This window comes from Meleagris gallopavo, chromosome 6, assembly GCF_000146605.3.
Source record: "Meleagris gallopavo isolate NT-WF06-2002-E0010 breed Aviagen turkey brand Nicholas breeding stock chromosome 6, Turkey_5.1, whole genome shotgun sequence".
NCBI lineage: Eukaryota > Metazoa > Chordata > Aves > Galliformes > Phasianidae > Meleagris > Meleagris gallopavo.
In genome coordinates, this window is record NC_015016.2 from 3,205,213 (window position 1) to 3,222,459 (window position 17,247).

General features: G+C 44.6%; 1 protein-coding gene across 4 annotated transcripts in view; it reads left to right on the forward strand.

Moving 5' to 3' along the window:
* The window catches only part of PTH1R (parathyroid hormone 1 receptor), a 110,025-nt gene that overhangs the window by 77,028 nt on the left and 15,750 nt on the right, over positions 1-17,247 (forward strand). For all 4 annotated transcript variants that reach the window (XM_010712289.3, XM_019616202.2, XM_031553829.1 and 1 more), the window contains exons 5-9: positions 1,190-1,284; positions 4,016-4,202; positions 6,987-7,140; positions 14,056-14,116; positions 15,950-16,016. In XM_010712289.3, the coding sequence (XP_010710591.1) occupies positions 1,190-1,284; positions 4,016-4,202; positions 6,987-7,140; positions 14,056-14,116; positions 15,950-16,016 (564 nt within the window). The remainder of the gene's footprint in view (positions 1-1,189; positions 1,285-4,015; positions 4,203-6,986; positions 7,141-14,055; positions 14,117-15,949; positions 16,017-17,247) is intronic.

The window sequence follows — 17,247 nt, forward strand, 5'->3', positions numbered from 1 at the left end:
TTTTCCTAAAACTCTCCAACCTCCTCATATTCACTTTTTAGTGCCTGCTGTCCCCACACATACATATATACATGCGCACACATCCACAGTAGGATTAACATTGGCAAGCACACCACTCTACCAATGGAAACCGCAAAGAAACATTCACATATCTGGGGATTCTGATGTAATAGGGCTGAGGTTTTGCATTCCAGGACAGCGTTGCTAGCCTCAAATCAAAATCAGAGCTGTCATTCAGAACCCCGTGTTACGAATGTTATTGCAGCCCAGCGGGTGGGGTGAGGGAAAGGCGGGGGGTGGAGGAGGAGGGAATGAGGAGAAAGATGCTGAATTGGTTGGTTTCTTTTGAGTTTATTTCTGAGTTCAGATGATGAAAGGCAGTACAAGCCAGGATGGGGCAAGCATTTTAACCCTTTTCAGGCAGATGTGTTCAGTAAGCCTCACGTTAAGACACATGCCCCCGCTACCGAATGAAGGAAAACATCTCAAAATCTAATGGAAAGCCAAGAGTTTCTAGGCTCAGCTCTAAAGCATAGAGGGGCAAGGCAGCTAACACTGCAGGATTAATGGCTGAGTTCTTCTGTGAACAGGACCATTTCCAATGGGATTTTGGCCAGGTAAAGTTGTGTCTACATTGGATAACCATAGTCATAGGGTGCTTTAGATTAAAAACACAAATGGAATTGATTTCTTCTCACAAGCCTGAGCCAAAATATGCCCTCCATATGTTTTCCGTGGTAAGATGACATTCCACCAGCCTGCCCATCAGACAATCAGCAATAGTATGGCACAGCCCTACAGCTAAATTTTGCTCTTCCATCAAAAATCCCAGGTCGGTGGGCTTCTGTTTGAGCAAAAATTGACAAGTGATCTCTGGATTTGGCTGAGAGTTTGTAAGGCGCTTTGGGTTCCTTTGGGATGAAAATGCTGCAAAACTCCCATCTTCATCACAATTCCATTGCAAAAATCACAGCTCCCCCCAGCCATTAGGAAAGAGAAATTTCACTTTCCAAGCTGCTGTAATGTCCAAAAGATGACATCAGGTGTGATTGCCCAAGGTTTCCCAAGCCCAGAGATCTACCCCAACAGGTACAACAGCCTGAATCTCTGTACTGCTACAGTGGATGTGTTACGATGCAGGAGGGCGCGTTCTAATGTGACGCTATTTTTTCCATCATTTGTACTGCAGGAGGTCTTTGATCGCCTCTATTTGATTTATACTGTTGGATACTCCATCTCTCTGGGATCCCTCACAGTTGCTGTCCTTATCCTGGGATACTTCAGGTAGGCGGCTCTGTTTTTACCTAAGCGAGTTATCGCTGGACTAGAAAAGCCTTGGGCTTTCCTAAAGGATAAAATTGGGATGGCAAAGGGTTGCATCTGTGCTTTGGGCTGCGTTAGACCCACTTAGGTCAAACTTCTGGGGGATGAGGGGAGGGATGTTTGAACTTCTTCCCATTGTCTGCAATGGAGTTTTGTAGACCAGATTTATAACAAATGGGAAGTGAAACACCTCCAGGAAGAGACTTGTCTGATTTGGAATACCATGTAGAATTTTCTGTTCCTAATTGTCCTTGAGTTAGATGGGTAATTTTTAGGTGGTTAAGGTTTTGTAAGGGAAATGCCACTCTAAACCCAAACTTTATTGAAGGAGGGACTAGTTGAAGGGAACCCTGGCCATATAAAAGTCTTAGACAGAGTCATTCATTCTCCCCATTCTGCTCCAGTTCCTGGAGAGCTACAGATGACCACTTGCTCTTCTGCCTGCCCTCTCCACTGTCCAAGGGATGTAAGTCCCTAAATATCGGCTTGAACCTGCACCATCCTGCCCATTGAGCTGGCTTTTGCATGTTTTTTGCTACCATCATAACCAGAGGCAGAATGAAAGTCTCATTAACAGAGATTTTTGAATGCCTCATCCCTGGAGGTATTCAGGACCAAGCTGAATGGGGCGTGGGCAAACTGATCTGGTGCCTGATTTAGTGGTTGGCAACCCTGCCTACAGCAGGGGCTTGGAACTGGATACTGTTTGAAGTTCCTTCCGACCCAAACTATTCTATGATTCTGTGATTCTATGGTTCACAGCAAAAACTTGTCCTTTGGGTACCCATATCTGGTGAGCAGGTAGAGCAGGGCTCTGACCCCCAGGTCCCAGTGCCACAAGCCCCACATTTTCCTCCCTTTGGCTGCTGGCAGTCACTTCTCATGGCAGATAGCAGGACCCAGACAGCAGCTGCAAAGGGAAGTTCTCCATGCAACAAACAGCTATTTGGTGTCTGCAGATGAAACTGGCAGCTACCACCATGCAAGCATAGGCTAAACCCCGGGGATGTACCAGCTGGTATAAAACATGTATCCTTTGGCTCTGTAAGTGCTCAGACCCCTCTGTAGTGAGCAAAAGGAGGCTGAAACGGTTTGCTTGGATAGCAAGGCATCCCAATGCCTGAGCTTGTGAAATATACAAGGAAGGTAGAGTGGGCTGCAGACCCCTCCTGGAGGCATGATCCTAAAACCCAACCATACCCCACAAGGCCAGCAATCTCCTGCCCTCTCAACCCTTTCTTCTTTTTTCAATTTTCTGCATGATGCTGGCAAGACTAATAAAATATTTAATGCTCCTAGCTTCAAGAAGCATCACTTTGTCATCTCCTAGCCCATACTAGGAAGGTGGAGATAATCTTTGGCGCAAGGATTGAAGCAGCAGCCACGCCAGACTTTATTCCAGTTAATGTATAATCCAGAGATTCACTGCCTACATTTAAAGTGCAGGGATCAAAGATCATCTTCATTTATACCTCAGCAATCCCACTTAGCTTAACTTGGACTATAATAGTACAGGAAACAATGTTATTACCGTGACAAGGTCTCCCAAAAGAGAAAGAACATGTTTTTTATTTGTGCAATCATATTTGTTTCTCATGTTAGAGCTGGGGATTTAAGAGGGTATAAATCCATTCACTGATTCGTGCTCACTCTTCTCCCCAGAGTCAAGATCACTGCTTCTAAAACACACCTTATGGATCTGTGTCCAATTCACTTCTTACCATCCAGCTTTTCCCCCAAAAGGATCTTAAAGCGCTTTACAATCAGCATTTGTGGGGTCATTGACCTGCAGCTGCAATGCAGCCACTGCTGGGGTGAAGCCCCAGAACTGTTCAGCATTTCCACCAGTGGATAATGTCTCCAATGGCAATCAGAGGAAACAACCCAGCACAACGTAGATTCCCCAGCATGGAATTAGGCATGGGCACCAAAATAAGCAGTTTATGCTACAGGACACTCTGCAAGGTTTTTATTGTCCTCAAGCTCAGCAATATTTGCAGCCCATTTCCTCTGCACAAAATGCAGATAGATAAGTGAAATCTTTAAATGCAGATTTAACTCTATGAGAGGAGTGGTGTTCTTGGAAGAGTCACCTGTGAGAGGGACAGAGCTTTAGTATCAGTGAGAGCTGTGCACGTATCCTGCCTGATGCCTGTACATCTGGGAAAACAACTACATGTCTGATGCACACTTATGGCACGTGCACTGAACGCTGTGCACATGCTGCATACAAGGATGCTCATGCCCTGTACACTGCACAGCTGATGATGGCTCACTGCATCCTCTAGCTGTAGACTCACAGCACACAGCCCACTGCATGCATCCTCACCATCTCAGCCCAATAGAAGCAAAATGCATCTTTGTTTCTTGCCAGAAGTTCCTAGTGAGAAACAAGAGCTTTGCCCCATCCCTGGAGCTGCTCATGACCAGTTTGGATGAGGCCCTGAGCAGCCTGATCTAGTAGGGGGCAACCAGCCCACAGCAAAGGGGTGGAACTGGATGGGCTTTAATGTCCCTTCCAACCCAACCGTTGTATGGTTGCCTGATTCTATGATTCTGTGAAATGAGTATGGGTACCATGTTGACCTAATGCAAAGTCAATGGTGTGGGGCTCTCAAGAAGCAGAGGTGACCCTCAATCTATCTAACAGATAGGCTAACCTACTCCAACTCTTCTCTTTGCTCCATGCCAGGCGTTTGCATTGCACTAGAAACTACATCCACATGCACCTGTTTGTCTCCTTCATGTTGAGAGCTGTGAGCATCTTCGTGAAGGACGCCGTCTTGTACTCTGGGTCAGCCTTGGAGGAGATGGAGCGGATTTCTGAGGAAGACCTGAAATCCATAACTGAAGCACCTCCAGCAGATAAGTCACAGTTTGTGAGTATCACTACAGCAGCCTCATACCTTTCCGTCCAATGCCTCACTCCTTTCAGCAAGGCATTGGACCATTACCCACTATTACTGCAGTGGGTATTTGGCTGATTTTCCACTTGGAGTTCCTCTCTGTATGAGCCATAGAGGCAATATTGTGCTGTAATGTGCTATAACATCTGTACCATCAAACTAACACCCGGGGCTTTGCACAGGTTGCCCAGACAGGTGGATGTCCTCTCCCTGCAGACAGTCAAGGTCAGGCTGGATGGGGCTCTGAGCACCTGATGGAGCTGTGGGTGTCCCTGTACATTGCAGGGGGAATTGGACTAGATGGCCTTTCAGGGTCCCTTCCAACTCAAATGGCTCTACGATTCTTGGTGTCTTGAAAGACTTTTGGTGCTAATTCCAAGGTTGGAGTGGAGCTATTTCATGAAGAAGAGAGTCAGTAGTAGATATCTCACCTTCCTCTAGCTTTGTATCAAACCACGACTAGTTGATCACTTCCATCTCTGATCTGATGATGGAAAAGACTTCTTAGAAGAGTCAGTGGAGAGTTTGCCCACAATCACAAGAGAAAGGATAGGATTCATCTGCATAAAAGCAGATGTCTGCAAACGACATATCTTCATTCACTCTTGTCAACTCCACTTTCCTCTATGGTCAAAGGAAATCAGATCAACGCAAACGGTAAAGAGCACGATTCATCACATCCCATAGTAAAAACTTAAGTGAGGTCAGGTGAACTTGACTTCAGAGTACTTGTGTCTCTTCACAGCACAGATGGCTCAGATGGAGACATCTGCATTGTCCATGTGGTTGTTGGGTTGAAGCCTATCCTCAGAATTCAAAATTGTCCCCACCTGCTGAAGCTGCCTACTCCCCTTGTCTCTGGTCTCACCATAGACCTCCCGTGACTGATCCTTGCTATCCACAAACTGCTGGATGCTACAGAGACGGGAGAGATTTTTATTAAGATCAAATATTAACTTGAATGCACAAAAATAATTAAAAAGAAATTAGAGCTATCTCAAACAGACTAGTAGAGCACCTCCACCAACGAGGCATCGCCACTCACAGCACAAGCTTTGTGCCTGTGTATTCATTTGGCTTCACAAGTGTGTTTCACAGCCCATGCTACTGCCAGGGACCTGGCTACAAACAGCCCTATTGTCTGGTGTTTGTTCAGTGGCAGTAATCACAGCAGTTGTCCCGCAGCAGACGGTACTAACTGCTTCTCCAAAGACAGCTGTCATGCCACAGACCCCTCCAGGGAGCTGTGCCTGTGACTCTGTGTTAGTCTGCACATCTCATTTTGTAAATAGCCAACTGAGATAAGCTTCTGAGACCTTGATGCTCACATGGCCAGTTGTGCTCTGCTTTGGAGCATCCCTCCAAATTGCTTCAGGTTATCAATAGGAGAGATCACGGCTTATTACAAAATCAGCACCTGAAACGTTTGCTAGCGTGTGCCTAAGAGCTCTGAAATGGAAATTTGTAGCATGTTTTCTTCTTGCTTCAGAAATCTGTTTCATTATTTCAGTGACTCTGATCAGAGTGCTCAGTGCACTTCAGTGCATTCTCCTTGTCAAAAGAACACAAAATATTTCACTGCATTGTTCTCTGTTTCTCCTTGGGCCAGAAAAGTTATTAGGGATATTAGCAAATAAATAGCATTTCCCATTCTGATGAACCAACAAGCAAACAAGTGATGAAGGCGACAATCAGTACATTTATTATGTTTCCAAAAAAGGAGTGGAAGCTCTGCAATTTCTGTCTGACACTCTCTGTGTGGGAGTAGATGGTGATTTTTAATGAATATAGAAGTTATTGTTAAGATTGGATGGGATTTTTTAAATTTATCTTCATTCTATTCCATCTCACTTTTTCCCACGTTTGCAAAAGAAGGCATCATGTGTCCCTTTGTATCAGTTAAGCACATACAGCATCCTCACTTTGCAGTTTTCCTCTATTTGGAGTGAGGAATGTTGGTACAAGGGTAATTTTACCCCACTCTGCCAAAAGGACAGGGGAGTACTGAGTTTTCCTCTCTCGTAAGTGAAGGATTGTAGTTCAGTGTGAAGTGAGAGGCCAGCTAATATTCCCATCAAAAATCAGGGACCTGCTAGGTTTCCCACCTTGTAGATCTGTGCAGAAAATGCCTTGATATTTGGGGTGAAATCCCTCCATGGGCTCTGGAAGAAGTCACACTTCCAGGTGATGGTAAGCCCAGGTGAGGTGACTTGCACCAGGTCACTCAGCCCAGGATGACTTGGTCACAGTCCTTTTGTTGTCATGGCCATGAGTCATAGGAAAAGGATAAGGCACAGAAACTCTAGGAAGTGGGTGAACCTCTCGTCTCCGGGTTTGGGGAGGAGTGTCAGTTCACTATCCACCCACCTGTGTCCCAGCCCTTCTACACATCCTTGCTCACCTAGAATCATGGAGTTATTAAATATCCCAAGTTGGAAATGACCCATGAGGATCACTGAGTCCAGCTTCTGGCTCCATGTAGGACAATCCAAAAATCAGACCATATGCGTGAGAATGTCATCTAGATGCTTCTTGAGGACTTGATATTGAGGTCATGGTGTCAAGCTGAGGAGCTTTCTTCTCAATTGTTCATCTCTCCCTTCACTAATGCTCTTCCTTGTAAAAACTCTGCTGGAGAATGTTCTGATTTATTTCTTCCTTTCTCCTTGCTTCTCAGCCCATCTTGGCAAATATGGATTTATGTAGAACAAAATTTCACACTGTGTTTCTAACCCCGTCTTTCTGTGGTCATTGCAGGTGGGTTGCAAAGTAGCAGTTACCTTCTTCCTCTACTTCCTGGCAACCAATTACTACTGGATTCTGGTGGAAGGGCTCTATCTCCACAGCCTCATCTTCATGGCTTTTTTCTCAGAGAAGAAGTATCTCTGGGGATTCACGTTATTTGGCTGGGGTAAGTAGATACGGTGGCTCTTGCAAGGACAATGAGCTCTGTCATGAATCCTTTATCACTTCTGAATTATGGTATTCACACAGTGGTACTTCCAGGATCTCTGGAAGGATCACTCAGGGTTTGGAGACATCTTACCATCTTTCCAGGGCAGCAAATGCATGCATGTGAGCTGCTTTTAGTGCATTCTCTGAGTTATCCCCAACTCTGCCAAGTGCCTCTCACTGAGAAACCAGCATTGAGCTGGAGGGGTCGGAAAGCTGCACAAAGCTGTGAGCATCTTCTCACAACAGCAGAGCTCAACTCTAGTTTCCTACCTCTGGTCTCAGTGGCTGTAAAAAGCTCCTGAGGTTTTGCATATGCTGGAACACCAGTGGAAGCCTGCAGTTTGTGGGGAAACCTTTTTTTCATTTTCCTTTTAACCCAGGCATCTTTTCATGGAGTAAGGGATGTGGGTGCAGAGGGGGTGCTCATTAGTGGGAGGCATTGAGGGGCACAGGCACTTCAGATGAGAATGTGCTTTTTGTTCACTTCTGGCATAAACTTTGGCTTGCAAGGAGTTACGAGGTGTGGGTAGGATGAGGACAATAAAAACACTGCCCACCGTTGTCTGGAGCATGCTGACTGGAAAGGAGAACAGGAAATATATTAGATGATCCTGAAGGACACAGCTACAAATGATGGGGTGTGAGTCTACAATGGAGCTTACAGCAGGAAAAACCTGCTTAGGGATACCCATGGTTACCTCTAAACTATATGGCCCAGGTCACTTCCCAGCTTCAGGCTCCAAAATGCGCCTGGCCACATCCTGACTATATTTTAGAACAAAAGAAGTGTGTGTGTGCTACACCATCCCCATTCCAGGGCATGACCTCTTCCAGAAGAAAACCCAAGCTTTTGGGTGCTGAATGAACCGTGGCACACCTAAAAATTTGGGCAAAGCACGGCATAGGCATCCACAGTCTGTGAACACAGGAAGAAATGGTGGATGTGTAACATGGAGAAATATTAAGAAGGGCTCCAGGAAATGAATGGCAGGCTGATATTTTGCTTTGGCACCGTATGTAACAGCAGAGCTCCACGCAAACCAGATGATGGTACAAATCTGAGTTTAGGGAGGATGACACTTTTTTGCTTTGAGTTGGACTAGGTGACCTTTAATGGTCCCTTCTGACTTGAACCATGCTGTATAGATGCAAGTGATTCATCAGCCTGCAGGGCTCTCTCCAGCCTTTCTCCTTGCCCAAAAGCTCCTTTGTAACCTTGTGTTCCTAGGCCAGAAACAAGCAGTGCTGCCTCAAAAGGGTGGGAGGCACAATGTGAGACCAGAGTGGGCTCCATCTCTCAGACAAAGCTGAGTCCTATCCAATCTGTCAGTTTGTGGGTATATGAATAAGTAGAGAGATTTGGGGGACAGAGCATTTCTTACCTTATTTGCTCTGAGACAGAGAATATTCTTTTTTAAGACAGAACAAATAAACAAAACCTCACACCTTCTTCCAAACCTTCAAGCTACATAAAATTTGCTTCTCAGAAAATGTTGCTGCACAGTATGGAGAAAACTTGGAGAAGCAGTTCCCCAGAGCAAATTCTGGATGAGGGGGAATCAGCTGAAAAATAATGCCCTATGTTTAACAAGAAAAACCTACTTGATGCTGCTCATAACGTAGCCAAAGGAAACAGTCTAACAGCCATGGGTTCCTCTCATTAATTCTTCCAACCACTGCCAGAGCATAATCATTTTATCAGTGCGACCACAAAGCTGAAGTCACACCTGTCATAACACCAATCATCTGTGTGCTTCCAAAGGTTTGAGGTTGCTTCATTTAAATTCCTCTGGAATGAGAAGATAGGATCCCTCCCGTTGCATTTGTTTTCACTTTGTTTTGATTAGCATGATAACGTACACACGCACACCCACACAAACGTATTGCTTTGATAGCTTTTGGGCACTGGAAAGGGCAACACAATCCAAGAGCCACTGGAGTCAGTGGAAAAACTCCAGTTCCCTGCAGCGGGCACTGGATCCTGCCCATACCACAGCAGTGAAGGACAGAGAATTGGCGATAAATTATTATGACATTCCACAGAGGCATAGAAAATACATTTTCCCCCCAAACTGGGATTTTAATTTTTTTAAATTTTTTTATTTTTATTTTATTATTATTATTATTATTATTGCTTGTGCAACAATAAACAAGGGAGGATTTATCCCTTTTGGAAATTTGCAAGGTGAGGGGAAGAAAAGATCACCCGACAACAGCTTATTTCCAGTCTACAGCAGAAACCAGAACATATAGTTGGCCTTTGATGCCAGACCCAAAGGTTTCAGTCGGGTCTTTTCAATCCACATTCTCACTGGCACAAAGGAGCACAGCTCCATGGAAGTTAGCTGCGCCCTTCATGCAGTTGCAAAGGAGGCACCGATGGCAGAAAGGAAAGTGTTTCTTGCCAGAACCCAACACAAAAAAATAAATAATGGTATTATGGGTAACAATAAATTCCCCAGCAGTCTTCAAGTTCCATGCAGCTGTTTTATGAAGGAAGTCTAAGAAGCATGACCAATAGCCAGAAAACCCAAGCTGATTCCACTGGCATTTTTCCTTCACACCACGTTAATTCCTCTGGCTGGACTGCACTAGCTTTCAGCTACAAGTGAGCACTGCAGGAAGACCTAAACAAGACCAACAGATCCATGGGTTGTTGTTAGAAGTGCTCAGGTCCAAAACCTCATGATCATAGAATCACAGAATCATATTAAGGCTGGAAAAAGACCTTTAAGATCACCAAATCCAACCCCAACCATACCCACTAACCACGTCCCTCAGTGCCACATCTCCATATTCCTTGTATACCTCTAGGGACTCCACCACCTCCCTGGGCAACCTGTGCCAGTGTATTAGCACTCTTTCTTGAGAAGAAATTTCTCCTAATATCCAACTTGAAACATGATGGGAAGCCTTACACATCTATCTCCACAAAGATCATCCTTGCCTGAAAGTACTTGTCCTCACCAAAGCAAGACGCATACGAAAGTGTTGTTGGTCCAGTTTGAGATGAGGAGACTTTGAAAGACAGTGACTGAGAAAACACTCACTGTTACTCAGGAAGGTTCTCAAATAGCAGGGAACAGAGACCAGATTTCTCCAGGTTTGCATAAGGTCTTTATTTATAAGTTTTCTTCTCTCAGCAGACACTTTGCAGCCGCCTCTCTTACTTGCACTTTTGATATATGCACGATTTACCTATGTGCCAGAAGACATATCCATCGTGAACACGCAAGAAAAGTGGCTGGGTTGACCACCAGCCTTTGTCTAGGTTGAGGTTTGCAATTTTTCTGTATGATAGGGAGATCATAGAACCACAGAATCATGCAGGTTGGAAAATACCCCTAAGAACCCCAAGTCCAATCATCCACCCAACACTACCACGTCCATACATCCCTTAAATACCTCCAGGGATGGCAACTCCATCACTTTCCTGGGCAGCCTGTTCCATACCTGACTATATAGCACCTGCATTGTACACACTGTGTGTGTTGACTGGAAATGCACAGCGCATACAATGTGGATTCTGTAGAAGTCACTCACGGCATCGCCGCCCAGCCATGCACATGGTGTTTGTAGGCATGGGGAGGACACAAATGCACCCATCTGCTCCTGCATCTGTTAATACACACAGCCAATAAGGAGATCACAGGCTTTTCGGAGACATGCTATCCTTCCTTTAGAGGGTTGGCAGGATGCATTTAATCACCAATGGCTTTCTTTCTTGCAGAGCTGTTTCCTCATGGGCACTTGCTTGCTTGAGGGTACATTTAGATGCCTGACTTGGAGGTGTGCTCAGTCCTGGTGTTCTGGTTAATGGTTCTCCTGACTGTGGGTGCTGTGGATGCTCAGCAGCAGGGATGGTTCATCCCAGGATATTGCTGTCACATGGAGATACCTAGGAGTTAGTGATCCCTCTCTGAAAGTAAGAGAATTGCTGAAGGGAAAGCTGGGCCTTCTGACTCTGCCAACTTATGGACTGGATTACCAGAGTGGGAAAAAGTGGTCGAACTCTAGAAATTATCTGCTGGTCCAAAATCCACATGCTGTTTTGACGTGGAGAGAATCTAGAAATCACAGAAACATAGAATCACTAAGGCTGGAAAAGACCACTAAAATCACCAGATGCAATCCAACCCACCCTACCATGCCCACTGACCATGTCCCCAGGTGCCATAGCTCCATGGTTCTGGAACCCCTCCAGGGATGGTGACCCCACCACTAAAAACTCCATCTAAAAACTGGGCAGAGAGAGGACTCATTTTGTTTTCTGTAAGTGTAAGAATATTTATGATCACAGTAAAGGATTGTGTTTGAGATGCACAAAGGTAAACGTAGCAATAAAACTGGTGCCAGGAGTTCAGTTTGTGTCTCTTGCAGAAAATGTCAAGGATCCTTTCCCTCAGCTTGCCTGAGCAGTTGGAGGTGGCAACCCATAATAAATACACATGTAGGGATTTTTAGCTGTAATTACCTTCTCCTGTATGTTTTATTGTTGCTAGGAAGCTGGAACACAACACAGGATTAGTAGGAATGGAAACAGTGTCCTTTCTGAAGTACAGGACAGACTAGGGTGGAACAAGTATGTGTCCAATGCATCCCATCTCTGAAACAATCCATCTTTCAAATTTAGAGCATCCCCATAATGGGTGAACACTGCAGTCTTAGAGGAAGGCAGCAAATCTCTGAGCACAGACAGCTGATGGAAATGAGGATATCACCAATGTTATCAGCATAGGCACACACATACAAGCCTTTGGTAGCTCAGCCAGGAGTTTGGTGCACGCATGTATTTTTTGTAGGTGGGTTTTTAACAGCGAGGAGGAAATAGAGGGTGCTTGTTACAATAAATCATCACCTCCCCAAGCCCTGATCTTCAGCATGCTCATGGGTTCCCAGAGCTATGGGTCAAGTATTTTCTTTCCATCGCGGGAGATTGTTAAGCAGGGTGCATTCCTTATAAATGTATCTTTGTAGGCAGTGCTGCTGCGCTGGACCTGAGTGAGGCTCTGTGTTTAATTATTTATGCTTTCTTATATTACCGTAGCATTTAAAAGGTTCCAACCAAGATAACGGCCCCGTTGTACACGTGTGTATGAGACAGGCGTCCCTGCCCCACACCCCAGCTCAGGAAAGCGTCCGTGGTCAGGAAAGCCTTTAAGCACTCTAATGAGACTTAAGTGCATGCTGAAAGTTAAGCGTGTGCCTATGCACGGCGAGCCCCAGTGAGCTCAGACTGTGAACAGCATATTTACAGTCATCGGTGATAAATGTCGCCTTTATTTATTTTGTGATTTTTTTTTTTTTTCCTTCACCTGAAAGGGGTTATTCTTCTGGAATTTGTGGAAGCTACTGTGGATTTGATCCTGCCTTTTAAGGGAAGCCAGTAGGGGACTCAGTTGTACAAATAAAGCAGAACTAGACCCTAAAAAAATAAATAGAAGATGATTGCACTTGGATATTGGTGATTCTTTTACTTTTTGTAGGGAAAAGATGATGCCCAGTGTAACTGAGCTGAAATGAGGATGGTTCCTTTGGGAGCTAACATTGGGCGAGAGTATTCTGCAAGTATTACTCTGAATTCCAACATTTGTCTGCTTCTAACAGCAAGTTTCTCATACTTAGCAGAGTCTTTAAATCATCCAGGCCAGTAAAAATCAAAATGGAGCAAAGAAAATTTGAAGAGAGTCAGGAGTTATGAAAAGGCCCTTGATATTTCATAAAAACAAAACAAAATTTAAAAAAAATCACCTCCAAAATTTCCTCCTTCAGCTGATGACTACCTCTTACTGCTCTGGTCAGTGTATAGTCAGGCACTGTCTTGATAACCACTGAAAAATATTTATTATATCCATAGAGCGGAGGGCAGTGCAGTTTTTACAGAGGTTCAGTAAGAGCTTATGGGTGAGTTTGAACTAAAAGCCTCATCCATTCTTTTAAATCAAATGGGACAAGGCTTGTGTTTTAGCCTAGAGGCCAAGTGATACCACACAGCTTGCACCTGTTCACCTCTGTTCCCCATCCCCAGAAGGGATGGCTTGAGCCTTGCAGAGGGTTTTTTGGGATGGTTGGGAGGTGTGAACAGTGGAAGATGCCAAAGGCATGCCCAAACCTGGTTTTGTCAATGCAAGGACATTTTTTGTGTGATACATTTCAAGCTTGATTCCAGGCCCACCTTCCCTTGAAGTCAAAGCAAAGGAACAGATGTATTCAGAATGATGCATTGTATGAAACCCGTTTCTGCTTTTAATTGAATTGGTTAACTAGAGCAGCCATAAACACTCCAGTCCTACAGCCTACAGTCCTACAGTGTCTCTAAAAAGCAGAGCCAAAACACGTCACAGGAACTTGGTGATTCATCCTGACGAGTTCATGGCCCTCCTCAGGCCTGGACCAGCTGAGCATCTCTAAACATGAACCAGAAAGTTGCTTGAGCCAAGACCACTCATGATTGGCAGCTTGGAAAAGCAATTTGCTCTGTTTTGAGAGCCAGGAGACTTCAGTAGGCTGGACATGTCCAGACCATGCAGTTTGACCTCCATAAAATGCTCCCTTCCTGTGGATGGTTTACTATTATAACACCTGTATTACAGAAGATCTAGAAGACCAAGATTATGGAATCATAGAATTATGGAATCGTGAAAGTTGGGAAAGATCACTAAGATCATCTTATCTGACCAGCACCCTGTTTCCACTGTGCCATGCCACTCAGTGACACACTGAGTAACAGAGATCATACATTCCTTGTCCAGATTATGCCTGAACATTTAAAAACTTCTTCTTCCACCGTCCCCCATCCCTCTCCACTTGAGCCTATGCTAATAGAGACCTCAGCTCCATAGTGACCCCACTGATCTGTGTTTCTTTGCAGGACTCCCTGCTGTATTTGTTACAGCGTGGGCCAGCGTGAGAGCCACTCTAGCTGACACAGAGTAAGTCTGGTTGGATTTTCTTTTCTCCCTTTCCTGTGTGATGCCTTTGTGGGGTTTTTGGCATAGGTGACTTTGAGGGTGAATCAAAAGGAAAAAAAAGAACCAGGCAAAGCCAGAATCAATTCCAGCTATGACGTTAGGAAACTGTTAAGGTGAGTTAGCAAACTGATATGGTTAAGATGGGTGCAATTTTCCTGGCTTCTCAGAATTTTACAGAATTGGATGAATGTGAACACCTGCAGCTGTTATCCATGGGGCTGAAGGAAACTCTTTCATAGCCAGGCAGAGACAGGAACGGCCTGAATCATGAATGAATGACCTGCAGAGCACGGTAGAGTTGAGTCATTCACTTCTCCTTCCAGTAGAGGAACTGGAAATTATGCCATGAAACTGGGAGATAGGAGGTTCAGCGCAGTCAGAGGAGGTGAAGCTGTAACACCTTGCTACAGGAGATGTGGATTCCAGCATGGACTTAGGATTAAGAAGCATTCATAAAAACTCGTGGAAGATAAATTCCTCCAGACATATTAAACACTCAGTAACGTACTGTCATCCTGAACTGCAGATTGTTGGAAGAATTATTGTGGAATAATATGATTACCCTCTAGCCCAATTATCCTTAAATATCAATTTCTGGTTAACGTCAGAAAAAAGATACCAAATCAGCCACTTCTTAGGTCCTACACAAACACCTCAAGGCCACATGTTCTTCCATTAAGCTAAAGAAAGCACCCGTAGCATGCCTGGTACCACACAGCCCAGGGCCGACCACAGAACAGGTTTCATCTACATCCAAAACTTTGCTATCAAAATTTGAAGGGACCGCAGACAAATAGCTTTGCCTAGGAAGAGACTTCTTTCCAAAGGGTAAAAACCTAAGCTGTAGGCATGGAAAGACTTGGTAGCACAGCTACTGAAGTATGACGCATCTGCATTGGCACAGTCTTGTCCTTGTACAGCCTTTCAGTCAGCACCAGTGGTTTCTCTGCCCCTGTCTCTCACTTTCCTTGAATGGTTGCCTGGGCAGAGTTTGGCCCATGAAATGAAAACTGCAGCTGCCATCTGGAGGCTGTCTGGCTCAGATAAAGAAAGGCCTGTGGCACTCCTCTCTCTGTGGTTGGATAGAGTTCAAACAGAGTAATTAACACCAAGTGACCTTATTCCGTGGCTGCTGAAAACTCCTGGGAGGAAATAGTGTCCAGCCCCTCATCAGCAGATGGAAGACCATAGGTGAACATGCATGCTACCAACAGCTTGCCCTTTCAGTCTTCACATGGATAAGGGCTTCACTTGGATAAGGAAGATAAAGGCTTTTGTGGATTTCACTATGAGAGCAAGGTTGAAGGAGGTACACGGAATCTGCCTGTGAAAAAACAGAATTATCCATATCACAATGTATTTGGCAGGACAGATCCCCAAGGAAACCTGTGCAGGTTTATTCTGAGGGGTGGTATTAGGACATTTCAGCCAGTGCAAAGCCCATCATAGCCTCTTTTGTTATCATAAAAACCAAATTATTTTTAGTGCATATTCTTCTCTTAAAAAAGTGAAGTGGGAAAGGGTGGGTCCCTGTCCCGAGGAGACCAGTCCTGGTGTCTATAGAAAGAGCTGTTCCACCATCTAGAGAGTACAGCTTTAAATGCACTTACCAGGGGTTTCAGTTTTGAATGGCAGCAGAAAAGGGGTTACTTTGAAGGGTTAGAGCTGGGCCTTTCCAACCCAACAGGCTTTGGAGAAACCCCAGCTTTCCAGGGAGGATTTACCCAAGGAGACACCGAGTCTGTTGGTCTTTGTAACCAATGGTTTCCTGATGGGATGTCAATCTCTTCTCAGGTGTTGGGACTTGAGTGCTGGCAATTTAAAATGGATTATTCAGGTGCCCATCCTGGCAGCTATCGTGGTGAGTACTGGCTGATCACAACAACTGGGAGGCAGTGACTGTATTCGAGTAATGGGTGCACACTGCAAAGAGTGGGCCAAGCTATCCTGCTCTAATTACACTCTTCATATATTCTCACCAGGCACCTGCAATGGGAAGCACTGTGACAACCTGCGTGAGGGGAAGCTTGTGGGTCATTACGTGTTTGAGAATTTGCTTTCAGTTTTTGGGCATTACCCTCTTTCTTCTCCCTGTTTTTCTCTATGGTCCTCTATTACTCCATCTTCCGATAGTTACACAAGCAAAAGAGCTCTTCCACACTCACTCCCCACTACATAAAACCTTGAGTAGCTGAACAGAGTCAGTAAGAATCTCTCTATAGTCTCCAGCGGGTTTTGCATCAAACTCTGTACTTTGCTCTGACTTACAAATAAGGAGGCTTTTGGGACAGGATCAGTGTGGGTGAGAAGAAAACAAGTCCATCTGCATATAAACAGCAGGAGAGTTTCAGAATGTGATCATATGTGTGATGAGGTGAGCTGCTTTTGAGGGGGATTTTTTTCTTCTTCAAAATTTCCTTTTGGTAGAAATTCTCCACCTGGCTCTAGCAATCAGTTCTGCACCTTGGAAGAAACGAGTCACCAAGACCGCATCGTGGTCATTGGAAATGAAATAGTAGGATGGAGAAGTTCAGATAGTTCAGCTAGATGAATGCCAGCAACCTCATTGCATTTAATTTAAAGCCCAATTAGCAGAGGAGAAAGAGCTCGATTGAGGCTTGTCCTTGTAAAAATAATGTTCCTCCATGAGGCTCTGCTGTGCTTGTACCCTGGCTATATGCAAATGAAGCTATTTATCATGCAAAAATATTCTGTGGGTTGTTTCTGTTTAATATCTGTGGGTTTATATTGTTCACTTGGCTGCTTTTTCAATTCCCACACTGGCTGGTCATACGTTACTGGACTTAGTTATGCATTTTCTGGATGTACTTGAAGAGAATTTAAAGGCTGAGGGGTTTGAAATCCCTTCACTCTGTTTCTACCTTTGATGTCATTAATTTGTCTGTATTTTTTGTTAAACTTAGCACATGTTTGAGGAAAAGTCACAGGAGTTTTCCTCCTGACTATGATAAGGTTGAGTATCTCCAATTTAGTGGACAAATACAGAACAAGATCTCACTGCTGAGTGTTTTCAACTAGGAAAAAACTCATAAAAGAAACAAAGCTTCTTGGTTCTGGTTTTTTTTTTTTTC